Here is a 17,590-nt window from a genome sequence, read left to right as displayed (position 1 = left end):
TCAGTTGCAATAGGGCTCATTTTTATGACTCTTAAAGGCCAAAACAGAATGATGAATCGAACCATTGTCAGTGCATAAAGCCAGGACACCTCAGGGTAGAAAATACAAAACAAAAATTTTGTAGGATATGAGCTTTAAATCTTCCACAATAACCTGTTCTTGCATAATTTTTCAAATTAATTCACTGCTACCTTTCTCACTGCCAGTTTGTTGTGAGTTGATTTGTCTTGGGTTTTTTTCCTCTTGACGGAGGAATTAGCGTTTAGAGGCAGTTCTGACTGGCTGAGATGTGTGACGATCATTATTTGGCAAACAGTCAATTGCTTCTATTGGTGATATGATTTCACAGTTTTGTTCCTTTTAGGCTGTATTATATACTATTCTGTATATTTTAGGTACATAATTTCAGTGAGACTCCTTAGTGAAATAATGATTACATAAAAAAATAATAATTAGATTTAGATGTAATTAAACTTGCAGTTTTTTTTTTGCTAGTCCGAGCCAACAGGCTACCTGCCACCCAGGTAGAGTGCTTGCTTCAGGTTTGCTCTGTAGTGGAAAATGGGTAAAACCCCCTCATTAATAATACGAAAGGGCAGCCAATAATTCTGTTTATTGTCCTTGGGTTTTTTCTGTGCCTGATTTTAGGTAGACCGATGTGTATGGAGGAGAGATCAAGGAGGCCAGTCACAGAGGTTCTTTGACGGAGAGAGAGAGAAAGAGGGAGCGTGAGGGAGCCACATGGCTTTGAAATGGAATATATGCACAGTAAACATGAGCGGCACATCGCTCTTTCCAAGAGGGGAAGCCCGTTTAAGGTTTTCAATAAACAAACTCAGTGGTAAAAGACCATGTGAAAACGAGTTGTGTCGCATGGAACCAAACATATTTCTGTTTGAACTGACTTTGCCTTCAAATACGCCCTCTCACTTCCACGAATGGTGAAGGTAAACTTAACAGGAGCCGTGGCATGTTGGATAAAACTCACTCTCTCTTTGATGTCTTTCATGGCAGCTCATCATCTTGGGTTTTTGCAGCAAAATCATGCTAATTTTGCTGTGGACTTCATTCTCTCTCTTTTCCTTTTTTGGAGGGTCTTGCATCACCCTGTCCATTGTTGGCCTCTCCCATGTTAGGGATCCCGTTTTTTGGAGGGGAAGAGGGAAGGCTGCTGGCCCCCTTCTCTTGGGGCTGTAGAAGAAACAGCTCATTTTTCACAGGCCACAAAGCTGCCGTTTGTGATAACAGTGGCCGCTTTTTCCTGCCTAAGCTTAATGAACGGCAACTGTGCACATTGCCACTGGAGCTTATTTTAAGATTTGTGCTATAAATAAAACTTAATTAGTCTGGCTGGTATAAATAGACTGTTTATTTGTTGATTTATTTATTTATATGTTGAGGGTTGAGACAGAAGTCAGACTGTGTCTTGGACTTCGAGCATGCAGAGTTTTTTTTTTTCCTCTGGTCTTTACTCAATAAAGGGACAGAGTTCTGGCTACTTTTCTTATGCTGGAAAATTCAGTTTTATGGGTGCTGCGCGCTGCGGCTCTGTGCATGTTTCGAGTCAAAACCATATTTATGAACCACTTGACTGATTTGCAAAAGTCTTTCCGAAGGTGTCTGTCCTGACCTGCAGCTTCTCTGTTCCTCACCTGCTCTGCTCCACTCTTCCACCTTGTCAGAGAGCATTTTGTCTGATAACTTTTGACAGAAAGTTCACACGTTAGCGCTCTTTAGCAAGTGATGCCCTGGAGAAATGCACTGTGGTGAATGGCTCTCGTAGAAGCACGACTAGTGCAAATGCCATACTCCAGTAACACCCCCCCGTTCTCTGCACTGAGCTATTCTGGACGTGCATTGCCGTAAGGGACTGTTCAGAGATTCCCAGAGGAGCCAGTTCGTTTATAAAGGCCTGTTGTAGAGCCTGTCAGACACTGTTTTCTCTTGCTCTATAGTTCACTGAGAAGTGCTAGAGCCTCATATTTCAATCACTTTCTGGATCAGCCATTCTTGTCTTATCCTGGAACCAAACTGCATTATTATTATTAGTATTGTTTTTTGACGAGCACTTTGTATGTTACATAATTAATTCTATTCTATTTAACTTTTTCACCGCAAACTTATGGAGTCCAAAACACAGTGCATGGGGGAAAGGCACCACTCGAAATTGCGAATCTGTCCTGTTGTGCGTTCGGCTTTTCCCTCTTCTCTAATCACCATCACTCTCAGGCTGCATGTGTGACCATGTGCAGTGAGGTAAAGGAATGAAAGCAGAAATTCCATCAAAAGTCTGCATTTTCTGCATAATTCAATGGTTGAGAACAAAAGAGACATTCAGAGTGGTTTGATGTGAAATGGTTAATTGTAGGGCAATTAACAGACTCAGAATTTATGACAGTGGTGGTCATAGGGGCCAGGGGTTATGGGGTCTACTACACAGATATAGCCATTTATTTTATTATCCAAAAGATATATTTCAGTGAACCTACACATGTCTTTATGGTTTTATATGTAATGCTGGTAATGGTAAAATATGGAAAATGTATATAAAAAAAACATTTTCTTCATGTTCTGTTTTGCCTTACAACACATGTGCATGTACCTCTTCACCATGAATGCATTAGAAAATATGTTGTAGGCCAAAATCTTTCATCTTTAAACTCAAAACTATCAAACTAATCCCTCGGGCATCATGGAAAGACACTGAACCTATTCTGTGTAATAGCTTTAATGCGCTGATTCCAGCATCACTGTGAATAATTCTAAATTGGTATGTTTCTCTAAAATAAAGCATGTAACATCAAACCATTCTCAATGACTGTTTACATCTTGTAAGTTTAAATAAAGAGGCAGAAATTTTGAAAAATTTTGCTTTAACTTCAGGGATCGTTTCATTATGGACTGTAGTGTCTGTTGTAGTTTGATTTTCAGTAAAAAGTGAAAAGCTATAGGAAAAGTCCTAACTGCTAGTTCATTTTGGGCCTTTTTCCTTTAGTTAGAAACAGTTCAGGAGGTTCGCAAGCTGGCACATTTTAACCCTTTAAACTGTATGGGCCTCTGTGTGAGCCTAAGAGGAGAAACTCTGAATTATTCTAGATGAATATATAATTGTTTACAGTGAAAGCGATAGGAACCAGACGTCCAAAGTGTTTAATGCTTCTAAAAGCTACATCACAATTATTACATGGAGTACACTGCCTGATGCCAATACAATATTTTTGTAATATGTTAGTGTTGAGATTGTGGCTTTGGACTAAGCCTTATTGTTTTAAATGGTATATACAGAACATTCTAACGCAAAATAGTAGCCACAGAAAATGTACCACTATTTTACCATTATCAACATTACATTTACAATCTTTAATGTTTTATGTTCCAAAATCTAGTGTAAATAAAATGACATCTTTTAACCAACACCAATGACATTACAACCTCTGGTTCCTATCCCCGCTGTAAAGAAATCTGAGCCGGTAGGCTTCTCTCCCTTAAACCTTCTCACAACAATCCATTTTAAATGATTTTGTTTACATTTCAGCTATTGAATTATACAGATGTTTTGAAAAACTATCTGAGGAATTCCTCTTTAGTGAGTTCTTTACAGTGGACTGCATCCCATTCCTTTATGTCTTGATGAGGCTGTGTTGAAGTGGTGTTGGTGGTGAAGTTGTGTTGTCTGTGGCCTCTTTGTCTCTGCTTTGTTGAGCTTTAGCTCCGTTCAGATGAATCAGTCCCACTGTGGCACATGGTAAAGCATTTGACTAATTGAAAAACAGACATGATCCAGCCGCAGCCCCTCCACATGGCTTTTGGGAAATTTCAGAATACCTCCCCCCATCTTCTGTAAACAGGGGATTGAAGAGGAACATTCAGGCATAAGGTTATGCTCTTGAAAGTCAACCTTTGTGTTATGGAAAAGCCCCCGTGATTTCTTGCGACCCCTGAAAATTGCCCTTGAACCAGGATAAACCCTGACCCAGTTTGAATTGGGATGAAGCATGAACCAATTTGAAAAGCTGCATCATCTCAGAAGGCTGGAGAACAAGTTGGCGAACTTTGACCCTGCTCTGTTGATACTGGAGCACTGCCAGATTGCAGTTTCTCAGGCACCCAGGCTGTATGTATGTGTTTTCGAAGGAGTGTGTCGGTTTGTGCATGTGGGTGTGTGTCAAGGGATTACATGGGTATATTTTAGAGCTCTGTTGGAGCTTTTGGACTGAGCTTGTGTGAAACAGCCTGTTTTTTTTATGGGGGAAGTGACCTAAACGCAGTCAGATAGAAGTCAGATATATGTTAAAGTAGAAATGTTAACCAAATGGAGCACTGCACAAAAATAACAATCACACAGCAGACCTCGTGCTTTTAAACTTGAACATAAATCATTAAGCAAAAATGTAAAAAATGGCTTTTAGGTGTGATGCTTTTAACCCTTTAATGCTCAGGAAGAAAAGTGGCTATTTATGCATTTTCTTTCTGCTTTTCTTTTCATGAATATACTGCTGTGCTTTCTGAATGTTAACATCATTTTATTTTGATAAGTAAAGGTAAGCTATTGCAGCATATCCAGCAATAAAGGCGGCGTATGTTGGATAAGAAAGGATTAATTATTCTGCCAAAGACCTTTTGACGAAGCACTGCTCAGTGCATGTTTTCATCCTCTGTGCTTTGCTCTAAGGGTGTCTTGTCAAACTCAGCTAATGCTGATAAGGCCTGTTTTGTTAGGGTGAGTGTGGGAGGGTGTGTTGCAGTCTCTCCTGCCCTCCTCAGTTTGTTTTTCTTGCCTGTGTAAAGCTGATGATCCGTGGGATGCTGCGCGTGGCTCCAGGCCAGCCGGGCCATTCTGTACGTTGGTCCTGAGTCATAAAAATGACGGGCACTCTCCAAAGACAGACTAGTACATCCCAGAGCGATCACTGGGTCTAATGTAACTTCCCGTTTATCTCTCTCTCTAGGTCCCCCCTCTCTGTCTGCCAGCTTTTCTTTCAGTCCCTCCTGTATTAAGAAAAATATCGTATTCAGTTTTAAAAGTGTACTTTGTCTTCTACAGTGAAAATTTATATGTGGTATCTATAATTATTCCTAGCGTCCTCAAATTATCTTTCATGGTATGAGGAATAATGTTTTTTTTTTCTCCAAACTATTGTTAAAAGCATGTGGTGAAGCTGTGTTTTAACCTAAAGATGGTTTAAATACTTGAAAAGTTTGAGTGCTGATACATGCTGACATCACAGCATGGGGTTAAAATGTATGGGTTTACGCAGTATTTACAAGGTGGCACTGTCTCAGGTATTTAAACCTGTGGTATTGTTTATCTTCTAAATAAACATTGTTTTATAATGCAAGATTTCACCAGGCTACATCACTATGGCAACTGTAAGCATTGCAGAGGTGACCGCATTGCTTTTGCTGTTCAAACGATCTCACTTCCTATGTATTTAGGCAGTATAATTGAGGTAGTTAGGTAGTATAACTTTTTATTTCTTTGAAAAATAACTGTTCAACTCACATGATTTTCATGTGATTGATTGTTAATAATAAACATCACACTTTCACATGCAAACACAACAATAACCATATGGTTTAACCATAACCATGAGTAGCTCTTTCCACATCACTCAGCACAATGATAGCCAGTATGGGCATCGGCAGTAATAGTGTTCTCCTCCAAGTGTGTTGAGCTGTCTAATGACGTTTTGTAGTGGTAGTTAGAACAGATGCGGTGGTGCATCATGTAACTTGGAGGTGGCATGTGTTAGCATTCACCCTCCCAGTTTGGTAATGTTATGTGATGGGGAGACGAGTTATTGCAAAACAAACAAAACCTGTTTAAGCTAGGCTTCCCCTAATGTTTGTCAGTTAGGGTATATGTACATTACTTACATGCAAATGAACTATTGTCATATGCTTGATTGCATTCTATTCAGGGGGAATCACTCCAAGCTGAAATGATGCAATCTGTGTGTGTGTGTGTGTGTGTGTGTGTGTGTGTGTGTGTTTATGTTTATGATTGTTCCATGGCTGATCTTACTGCCTTTCCTCTCTTTCACATCCATTTTGTCTTTTTCACAGCAGTTGTGACTGTGCTGATGATGTTTGGCTTGCACTCATGTGAGGGTCCTAAGTAAAGGACTCTGTCAGCTATCTGTTTGTTGGCCTGCGTTGTGTAATAACACTCAGTGATGCTGCAAAAACAGCTTTCACAATCAGCTAGGCCTCTCTCGCTGGAGCGCCACTCACAGCAGGACTCTGAAAGGGGCAGGCTGTTAGAACAGGACAGCATGGTACGGGAGTAGTGTGTGTGTGTGTGTGTCTGTGTGAAGGACAGAGAGTGTGTGTATGTGTATGGATTGTATGTCTGCTCCAGCTGTGTTTGGGAATCTGACAGATAGTTCACTACATTAATTCCCTTTATTAAGCCTCTGGGCTCAAGCCAAGGCAGTGAGAAACACTCCCAGCTGTAACCCTTCAGATACCGAACTTCAAATACTGCAGATGCTGCAAAAACTGTATAGTTACATGAGGCTTCTCTGACTTTCTGGAAAACACTACATGTCCAAAAGTTTGTAGACACCCATTTGTCCCCCTGTGCTGCAATAACAGCTAACACTAGATTTTGGAACATGTGAGGATTTGATTGCATTCAGCAGCAAAAGCATTAATGAGGTCAGGTACTGATGTTGGATGATTAGATCACAAATGCCACTCCAACTCATCCCAAAGTTATTTGATGGTGCTCTGTAACTCCAGAGAATGCAGTTCCACTGCTCCACAGTCTAGTGCTGGGGGCTGTATAACCCTCTAGCTGATGCTTAGCATTAAGTATGGTGATCTTACCATACATTCACACTAGCAGGCAACAAAGCAACAGGCGTCCAGTCATTTCCTATGTAAGTACTTGATTCGTAGCCACAATGTAGCAACAAGGGACATGGCTGTAGAGTGACAAGTGTCAAGTCGAGTAGAACTTCTCTCAACTCTATTCAAATGGGTTATGATGCTGTGAAGTAATAGTCTAACTTATTGGCTCAAGTGATATCCTTGCATAATTCCGTTCCTATTCCCAATAGTATCACGCAAAAAATGGAAGAGAAACATAAACTTGTAAATGTATGACACAAGTTCATATTTTAAACAAAATAGCAAAACACAACCAGTTTTTCTAAGAGGATTATACAAGTTATCCAAGTTGTATGTGCACAGTTGAATGCCTGAGTCAGTGATGGATTCACAGAGCAGTTGTTTACACACTTTTGGATATATTGTAGTATCATCTCCCTCATTCTTAGGACTGTTTTACTGGCACAACTTAATTGACTTAGGAAATAAATTTGTATCTTAATGTAAAGCTTGTTTGGAATGAGTTTCAGAGTTTGGATAAATTGCAGCCTAGATAAGAACTAGATATCTAGTTGGACATGGAAAGTAGACATACAAGTATAGCCACACTGATATGTAGACTAGCTGGGGGTTGCGAAATGATTGATGACAAAAAGTACCTCTCCCTATATATTATACCTTTTAAGCCCGTATCTGTTGTATATTTTATATTTTTGACAAAGACTTTTTCATAAAATCTTCCACACTGATGAAATCATGTTGTGAATACATATTTTTACATATTGGCCAAGCAGCTAACACAGTGGCTAACTTCTGCCTATCACAGTTATGCAGTCTATAAAGTAGCTTTACTGCTTAGTTCAGAATGACTGAACTGTGCAAAAGCTGTCAGATGATTTAAAACGAGTGGGAGTCCAGTGCTATAGTCCAGTCATCCTCAACTCAGTCTTCAGGAACCCCCAGGATGGAGCCAAGAAGGTTCACTGTGGGGTCCCTACTGTAAGTGAAGGTTACTTCAGGTGAGGTACATAAAGAAGGCTGTTCTTGGGAAAGTCAAAGTTCAATAAGATTGAGAACAATTTGGCTAAGTACTAGCTCTCTGTTCCAGGTTTCAAGTAACTAACCACCACCGATTTCAAAAAATCTGCTTTCTGCTTGCTTTGACATGGTCATCTCTTGTCTACGGTTAATTATATAATGGTCACTATTTGGTTTTATAGTGTGTTAGTAGTGAGTTGGAACCTCATGCAGCCTCTCACAGAGTGAGCTTAAAGCTGGAACTGAACTGGATATCCAATTAGACATGGAAAACGGACATGATGCTAAACATATTTGCTCTCATATTAGTAGGTCATTCCAGAGCACAACTCTTCCGAGCACATGGAGAATGAAATAGAATCTTGTGGCAGTGAGTTTTGGCCCTCTCGCAGAGAGCTTTCAGTGGCCTTGAGAACTGTTCTCTTGTTGGTTATTGGCAGCTAAATCAAAGCACTGTTGCTCCTTGATGTATTTTGAAATATTTATCAAATGAGACAATACAAGGAGTGGCACAAATCATAAATATTAAGTAATATAAAAACACTAACGCAAAACACATTTGAGAGGACAGCACAGGGCTTCTCCCTTCTTGAAAGCGAAGCAAGATCCAAAGAATAGATACGAGGAGGAAAAAGGCAGTTGAAACCATATGGCAGTATAAAACACACGCCCAGGAAGTCTCTTGCAGTATGAATTGCATGTAGACCGTTATGGTAAAACTAGCAGTGGACGACCTCAGATGACAGGGCCTCATTTGGAACAGGTTCCTACGAACCAAGTGCTTTCTTTAAAAGGCTTATTTCCCCAAAGGGGTAGAAAGTGTTTGACTGTGATTCTATGTTCTTATTAGCTGTTTGTGAGAATATGTTTATGTTTTATATGTTTGTAAGGGCAAAAGGTCATCGTTGAACAGTGGCATGAGCAATAGATGGCAGTGAACTATTTCTCTACCTCTGTCTCCAATTGCTCTGTTGGTGTAACACCATGACAGTCTACCTGGTAATAGTGCACATTTGAGGTTGCTTTGTGTTTGATGTCCTCTTAAGAACAAAGCAAGATGTCTTGACCCTGTAAAACTTATTCCAAAGACCAGCAGCGTTCCTTAGCAGTTTTTCAAAGGCCAGATATTGTTCTGTCATATTGATGTACTTTTCATCTTGACAACAAAAGAAAGGTCTGGTTGATGTTGACTTATTAAACTTGTTGAAACAAAATTGCCTCTGGATGCTCTGAGGATGGATGCCAAACCAGTGGTTCATATTGGCTGGGACAAGAAAGGGTTTGTTGGCCCCATCAGCAGGGATTCAATAGCGACATGATTGTCATTACGTCATTCATCAGTGCTGCTTATTTTCTTGGATGCTCCATGAGTTAGAGTGCATAACTGTTAATCTTTATTCTCTCATGAGGATTAAAGTTTTGTCCTATGTAGAAGACTTTGCACTATACTGCATCACTCAGCTATCTTATACACTGACCAGCCACTTCATTAAAAGCATCTTCTTCTTTCTACTGTCCGTTTCATCAGCTCCACTTACTATATATGTGCACTTTGTAGCTCTACAATTACTGTCTGTAGTCCATCTGTTTCTCCGCATACACCCCCTTGTACTCTGCTCTTCATCGGTCATGTCCCCTACAGGACCACCACAGAGCAGGGAGATCAGGTAGTGGATCATTCTCAGCACTGCAGTGAGAGTGACATGGTGGCATGTGTTAATGTGTGTTGTGCTGGTACAAGTGGATCAGATACAGCAGTGCTGCTGGAGTTTTTTTAAACGCCTCATTGTCACAGCTGAATTGAGAATAGTCCGCCAAGCAAAAATATCCAGCCAGTGTCCTGTAGGCAGCGTCCTGTGACGACTGACAACAAAGTATGCAGAGAAACAAATGGACTACTGTCTGCAATTGTTCTATAAATGTACAACCACAACTTGCACCCATGTGGTATGTTGATCTGATAAAATGCACAAACAGTGTAGAAACAAGGAGGTAGTTTTAATGAAGAGGCTGATCAGTGTACATAGCGCTGTGTTGCATGTCTGCAATTGTTTGTCATTATTTATAATTTGCGTGGAAAGGCCTCCTTTTATAAAGGCCTCCTATACATTCTACTTTTCCTTGAAGAGGCCAAATGCACTCATTTAATCACAAGGCACACTTCAGTTAAGTAGTATTGAAACTTGGGAAACTTTTATACTTTTGTGTTTTGTGTATTGAAAAAAAGTGGTTTATTACTAGTTTTCAATAATTACACATGTAAGCATCAGTGAGCTAAAAATCAGGTCTAAACTGCTGATTTACTGTCAAAATTATGTTCTATGAGCTTTGTTATTCATTTCAGCAGTTCTTGATTAATCTACTGTCTGTTGTGGTCAGTAAATGTAGCCACAAGGTATCAAAAGAAGTGCTGTACAGTGGTATGGTATTGATATTGGTACTGAAACGTGAATTATAGCCAGCCATAATTTTCACCATCACATAAAGAATGGCTGCAGTCCCAGTGCTGAGCTACAAGATTTGACTGCATTACCGTAATGGTTTTGCATGGCCCTTAAAAACGTCCATGCAAAGACGTGCTAATACAAACCCATTTTATGCTTTGCCGATGCTTAAAGTCTGCTTGGATCAGTGCTGTGTAGCAGCAGTGACCCCATGCAGCTTTAAAACAGCGTAATAAAAGTGCTGAGCATGCGTGTGTGATGGCATTTATTTTATGTTTTTGAATCAAACAAACCCAGTCGCCTTTCTGTGGGCTGCAGCAACAAATTGCCAATAATTGCGCCAAAATAGTTGCAAAGACACATAATCGATAGTGTTGCACACAGCTGTTTCCAGAGGAGCTTTTAAACACAGCTGTTCTCTCTCTCTCTCTCATTCTCTCTCTTGTCCTCCGCCCATGTTTTTCGCTCCCTGCTCGCTCCCAAAAAGCTGTCACCTTAACAACGGACTGTAAAACAGGCCCCCGTTCCCTTGTGAGCCCTGAACCCCAAAACCGCCCAAAGCCGGGTGCAAGTTCTCCCCTCTTTGTAGTATATGGAATAAAAGCCCTCAGAACGCCTGTTTAAAAAATGTTTTATTAAGGTTCGGGAAGCCCTTGGCTCCAGGCATGAACAGTGGGACTATTGTCCCAGCCCTTTACTGAGACTGCTGTGCAGCTTAACAGCATCGAGATGAGGCTCTGTGTGTGTGTGTGTGTGTGTGCGCGTGTGTGTTTTAGGGCAGTTGTCCGGTGGGGGGTGGGGGGTGCATGGGTGGGGTGGCGGGGGGGTTTGCTGTCGGTCTGTGATTTTGGATGATGTTGGATTTGTGTGTATGTATGTGTAATTTAAGGATAGAGGGGTCTCTCTCTCTCTCTCTCTCTCTCTCTCGCTCTCTCTCTCACTCTCACTTTGTTTTAGCCAGCTGGGCCAGCTTGTTGATGTGTATGGGGAAACATGTGGTTTGTGTTAGTGGGGACTGGGTGTCTGGCACCAGGCTGGGGGATGAGGGGGATATGAGGGGTGGAGGGGCTTTAGGGTTGGGGAGGTTAAAGGACTTTTAGATTGAAGACCCAAGAAGGGATATTTGCTCAGCAGTGCTTCACTCGGCACTCTCTCCTCTCTCCAGTGCTTTAGCACTGAAATAAATCAACAGATATGCACCAAGAGAAATATCCATGATTTCAAATGTTTAGCTGTTTATTCATTTTTTGTCCTACCTTATTGAAATGTTCTCCCCCAGCGCATATTTACGGGTATACCTGTAAATAGAACTTCTAGGTTGGACGTTTTGCTAGGCAAAAACTCTAAACTTGGAAATACTACCAGTGTTAAAACTAAGAGGCTGACTTTAGCTTCTTTTTTTGCCAGCTTCTTGTTTGGACATTCACATTCCTCCTTAAATGGTGCAGTTGTTGCGAATGGACAAACATTAACAAATGGCACAAAACAATACTGACCTGCTGGTTCTGTGGAGCAACAAAAATAAGTCAATGTTACATGGCTGTCAAGTGGAAACAGAGAAACCACCTTATATGCCCTTCAGCACTCCATGAAGCTGAAGTCAGCTTCTCTTTCGCCAGCTGCTTGTTCAAATTTTCCCGTTCCACCTTAAATGATGCAGCAGTTCAGAAGGTAACTGCTGCACCATTTAAGGAGGAACGGGAAACGTCAAACAAGAAGCTGGTGAATGTCTTGAGAAAATGTTCTCAGAAAATGTTACCAGCATTAAAATAATAATTAGGATATTTTGAGAGCCTAAATCAGTTTATCAGGGGGTCAGCAATAATATTAAGAGTCTGTACTGAATTAGATGGAGTCCAGGTAAGTTTGTAGAGCTTCTCAAGTCAAGATATGTACAGAACGGAAAACTATTGTGTTTTAATGAGCATCAGATGAAGAACACATAACTGCAGGGAAACCTGCTTCTTTTGTGCTGACTTCTTATCTACCCTCAGTCTGTACAGGGAAATATGCTACTACACTGGCAAAGTGCACTTAAGGAGGCTTCCAGTCTAATGATGACAATTCAGTGTGCAGTAGCATTAGCTTGCCTGTAGCAATATTATTTTTTGACTCTTTAATGGCCTTGTAATTCAGAGGATCCAGTGATATTCGAAAGAAGAATACTTACAGGACAAAACGTATCGGGTTAGCTTATCACTTACAAACATGTCCACTACTGAAGAGTATGGTTCTCCCTCAAAAGAGCTCAGCAATACTCAGATCAATAACTGACTAATCACATTGGTTCCTCAGTCTACTCAGGGTTTAGCAGGAACTTTGTGAAGAAGCCATTCATTAAGGACCTCTACAAGCAGCACTGCTATGTGCTGATACTTGCATTTGTATAACCTTGCTGACAATTTAGTCTCAAAACTTATAACAGCCATGCCTGTTTGCTCTGTGGGAATCTAAACATACTTCATTTATCTGGGATACTTTATGTGCTGACACTCATTTTAATATGAATAAATAACATTAGAAGACAAACTGATGTTAAGATCAGTTAGGAATGTTTGGTGCATTGCTTTACATTGTAACGTGGAGCGATGAGGTGGGGACACATGCTGAGATTAGCGAGATTTATTCTGGGCAAATCCAGGGTTGTGGTCAGAACAGCCCAAGGTCAACGAGCCAAGACGAAGAGTGGGCAGAAATAACGCAAAGAACATAAAACAGAGGCTAACAGAGAAACAATACATCAAACATACAAAACAATAAGCACATTCAGCACATATCAAACAAAGATCACAGACCAGGGCAAACATGGGGCTTATATGTCATAGGGATGATGAGGGACAGGTGGGAAACGGGTGGAAACAATCAGGGGCGGAGTTGCGAAACAAGGGGGCAGGACATCAAAGAATCAAAACAAAGAGGCAGGTAGACGACCTGAAAGTAAACAGAAAAGCACATGGTGGAGTGGGAGGAGCTAATCATGACATACATTCATTGGTGATTGCTAAAATATCTATTGTACACATCATTCACAAGGGGCAGTCGAGGGCTGGAGGTTAGGGATCCAGCCTCGTGACCGGAAGGTCACCGGTTTGATCCCCAGAGCCGACAGCACATGACTGAGGTGTCCTTGAGCAAGACACCTAACCCCCAACTGCTCCCCGGGCGCTGCGGATTGGGCTGCCCACCGCTCTGGACAAGTGTGTTCACTGCCCCCTAGTGTGTGTGTGTGCTCACTAGAGTGTATGTGGTGTTTCACTTCACGGACGGGTTAAATGCAGAGGTGGAATTTCCCCATTGTGGTCACTTAATCTTAAGACTCCTCCTCAGCATATAATACTGAACCAACTGGCTCCAGTGTTAGTTTAGCATTGGCTCATCTGAAGTGGCCTTGTCTCTTAAATGTACAGTAGAACTGAATATCCTAGCACTTCAACATTCAGTAGCTAAAATATTTCCTTAGTCCATTTGTATTTTCCACCATGTATGTTTGTATCTTGTAAAGCCAACTTATTTTTAAGCACTTAAATGATTTCAGATATACTTCTGTATGTACTTCTAAATTCTCATTTGTGCTACCGAACGTTTTGGTCTATTGGCATGAGCGCCATAGATGCTACCTGGTGGCCTGAGTGGGAAGTTTGAGGGACATATGCTGCCTCCAAGTCCTAGTCAGAAGTTCCTGCTTAGGACTTCAGAAGTCATAAGTACAGCTTGATTTGTGTGCAAGTGATTTCAGTTGGAAACAGAGTAGATGCAATGGAAATAATGACATGAATAATGTTTTCATCCAATTAGAAGCAGCACTTAATGTGCTTGTTTTTGCATTTTTGCATCTGGCTTTGATTTTAACCTGCAGTGTTAATGTGTGACTGCTTGATGACTGAAATAATATCAGTTTATCAGCAGTTGTCACTGCTTTTTTTGTCAACACAACCCAAACTTTGTCAACATTGAAGAATCCTGTTTCCCACTATTGTGGTATATGTGGGATATTTTGACAGTGTGTTCACTCATCTTGTAAATACAGTATTTCAACATGATTTGAAAGCAGCAATCCCAGCAGTAATTAAAGATGTGGGACATTTGCATTCAATAGCTCACTGTCATAACGTATAATGTGTGTACATTTTATATTATTGTCGTATTAGTTCCCCAATAATTCATAGTATGTACTGAGTAATAATAAGCCATTTAAGGGATTAATAAACGTTGTTTTTACATTTTGAGATATTGGAAATGTATCCTTTGTCAATCATGCCATCAAAACATCATGCCACCTCAGAATAATTTCGGTCCTCGATTTGTGTTGTTTTCTCTGTTTGTATACATACATTTGTTTTCATGTCTTCCTGTTTGTTCATGTGTTTTTGTTCCCACACCTTAGTCTTATGGGGCCTGACATGAGTTCATAACAAGAACATATTGGGAAAACCATGAGCAACTCTAGGCAAATGGAGACATATTAGGGTGGGAAGAAACTCCTCCGACTCCTCATGAAACCAGAAGATATCAAAGTAGGGGACATTGGAATGCTCATCATCAATGACAGATGTACAACAAGCCTGTCGTTAGCCCATGGACGTAACATAAGTTAGCATGGCTGAAAAGTCCCCAAAATACTCAGAGACGCATGTAGATGGGAGTCATGACTGTGACACATTACATGCTAAATAAATGTTACCTCTTGTAACTTGAAACACAGTTTGATTATCTAATGATAGTGTTTCACCAGCTGGCTTGTTTTGCTTGAGTTATTGATTACTCCAGAAATTAAAAGGGCATAGACTAGAGGAATTTGGGGGCAGGTTTTAGAGGGGGTGTGTCTACCCTGTCTGTTACTCTGCCGGATTTGCACCACATACGCACTGCTACACTGTCACGCATCCGTACACAGCATTGTGTTTTACGATGCTGCGAGATCTTTATGCTTTTTTGTGTATCTTTTAATTGTGCCACACTATTCATGAGAATAAACTGTTATTTCCCAGTTTTTGGAGTGTACACTACATGGGGAATAGGGATTCATTTGAGATTGACCCTATAGTAGCGCTAATACAGGCTAATAATGCTATCATATACAGAGCAAAACTGCCCAGGCAGACAATCAATTACAGAGTGTACCCTTGTTAGTAGCGTAATTCAGGGTGTACCCTTGTTAGTAGCGTAATTCAGGGTGTACCCTTGTTAGTAGCGTAATTCAGGGTGTACCCTTGTTAGTAGCGTAATTCAGGGTGTACCCTTGTTAGTAGCGTAATTCAGGGTGTACCCTTGTTAGTACTGCAATGTGCCTATGTGTTTGTATTTACCCATATCAGTGTGTGAATGCACCTGTGTGCAAACATATACAGTATGTATATAACCATGTGTGTGTGTGTGTGTGTGTGTGTGTGTGTGTGTGTGTGTGTCTCCTTGCAGCTAGAACAGATCCTAGCTGGACAGTCTGGAGACTCAGATCAGGAGAGTGTGTATGGCAGTGAGCAGCAGAGGCTGTGGGATGAGAACAGGGCATACAGGCTCAAGCTGCAGGCCTTCCAGGACAGCCAGCACAGACAGGCCCAGCTGGTACACAAACTACAGGCCAAGGTCCAGCAGCACTTCTACTTGTACTTCCCTATGGCCACCCACACTTCCCCTGTATTCCCTGTAGAGGGAATTTACAGTTGTGGGCTGTTTACAGTTGTGTTCATTATCAATGATTCTGTCAGTTGATGTGCTTCCAATGTGGTAGGTTCTTCAATATAAGAAGAGATGTGGAGAGCTGGAGCACCAGGTACTGGAGAAGACTTCAGAGTTGGAGAAACTGCGTCTGTCGGTACGAGGACCTCCAGCAAAAAAAAAAAAATTAAAAATTGGGTCATTAAACAAAGACAGAGGATTGGTACTTTTCCAGTGGGGGCTTTTTGTTGGGCTCTAAACGCTTAATATGCTGCTGTGCAACACATAAAAACTTAAAACTTTACAGAAGAGCTGGAAAACCACCAGGCTGATCACACAATGCTGCTGTTTGTCATGATCAAACATTTTTGCCTGAACCTTCAGTTCACGGTGATATGATAGTGGAAGCAGACCTGTCCAGCTTCAGAATGGTCAGAGAGCCAGCTAACTGCTCTCACATAGTTTTATGTGTGAGTTGGCTTTTGGAGTAACACAAAAATTGCAACAGTAACATAAAGGAAGTGCCCTCACCAAGCCGTAACCCAAGTCATGCTACTGGATACTGCTATTGACACCATATTTACTTGTCATGGAAGCCCCACAGTGACAGTTCACCTTTAGCCATAACACCATTGTATTGCAGTGTCTTGTGTATCACCTCATCTTTTTGTTCATGCGCGTTTGTATCCGTATGTGACGTAGCTGCAGTCTCATCTGGACTCCTCTGCACATCGGCTCCAGCTTTCAGAGCAGGAGCACAGCCTGGATACCCAGAGCAAACTTACCCAACTGGAAGAGGAGAAGAGGAGGTGAGCAAGAAGTACACTTAAGGCGTTTTCACATTTGTCCTGAATACTTGAGTCTCCAACCAGGAATGATTCTGGGCTCGTTTAGGGAAGTGGCCCATTATCGCTGGTTTGGTTTCACACATGATATTTCCATGCGAACCGTGAAGCGATTGCGCATTTTAATACATCCATCACTTTTCTGCATGTAGGTTTACAAAATGGCAACCTTGCTCCAGTCCTATGAAAGTGTGGTGTGGTTTTATTAGGCCTATACTTATACATAATAGTGACAGCATGGGGGGTTATCAAATGTCTATACACACACATCGTTTCCCCGCCATCACAAAACTTGAAAACGGAAGTGACATAAAAAGTCAAAGCACATCACAAAAGTCACTTTACAAAAGGAACCAATCACACAACCCCTCACGCAGCGCAGGGAGTGGATAGCTTTCACATGTGCGGTGAACCACACCAGAGTTTGGTGGAAGCAAATCCCAGAATACAACTTTCACACTTGACCAAATGTACTAAACTCACTGAGCGGTTCTGTACTCTAGTGTGAAAATGGCCTTAAAATATTGGATTAGAGAGGTAGAGAGAGAGAGAGAGAGAGAGAGAGAGAAATACAGAGGAAGAGGCAGAAGAGAGAGAGAGAGAAACATTTAGAAAGAAGGAGGCAGGGTGAGAGAGAGAGAGAGAGAGAGAGGCAAAACAAGGTAATGGGGGCACGAGAAAGAGAGAGCAACTGTCTCAGGGAAATGTTCAAAACAACTGTCCAGAAAGTGAGTGGGAAGCAATGTGTTTGTAGCAGCCGAATAATTATAAATT

General features: G+C 41.2%; 1 protein-coding gene across 1 annotated transcript in view; it reads left to right on the top strand.

Moving 5' to 3' along the window:
- crocc2 (ciliary rootlet coiled-coil, rootletin family member 2) overlaps positions 1-17,590 on the top strand; it is an 89,623-nt gene that overhangs the window by 12,827 nt on the left and 59,206 nt on the right. Inside the window, exons 4-6 of the mRNA XM_017697998.2 lie at positions 15,732-15,899; positions 16,045-16,128; positions 16,674-16,780. Of these exons, the coding sequence (XP_017553487.1) occupies positions 15,732-15,899; positions 16,045-16,128; positions 16,674-16,780 (359 nt within the window). The remainder of the gene's footprint in view (positions 1-15,731; positions 15,900-16,044; positions 16,129-16,673; positions 16,781-17,590) is intronic.

This window comes from Pygocentrus nattereri, chromosome 26, assembly GCF_015220715.1.
Source record: "Pygocentrus nattereri isolate fPygNat1 chromosome 26, fPygNat1.pri, whole genome shotgun sequence".
Taxonomy (NCBI): Eukaryota; Metazoa; Chordata; class Actinopteri; order Characiformes; family Serrasalmidae; genus Pygocentrus; species Pygocentrus nattereri.
The sequence above is the reverse complement of the archived record's forward strand: the minus strand, read 5'-3'. Positions and strand labels throughout refer to the sequence as shown.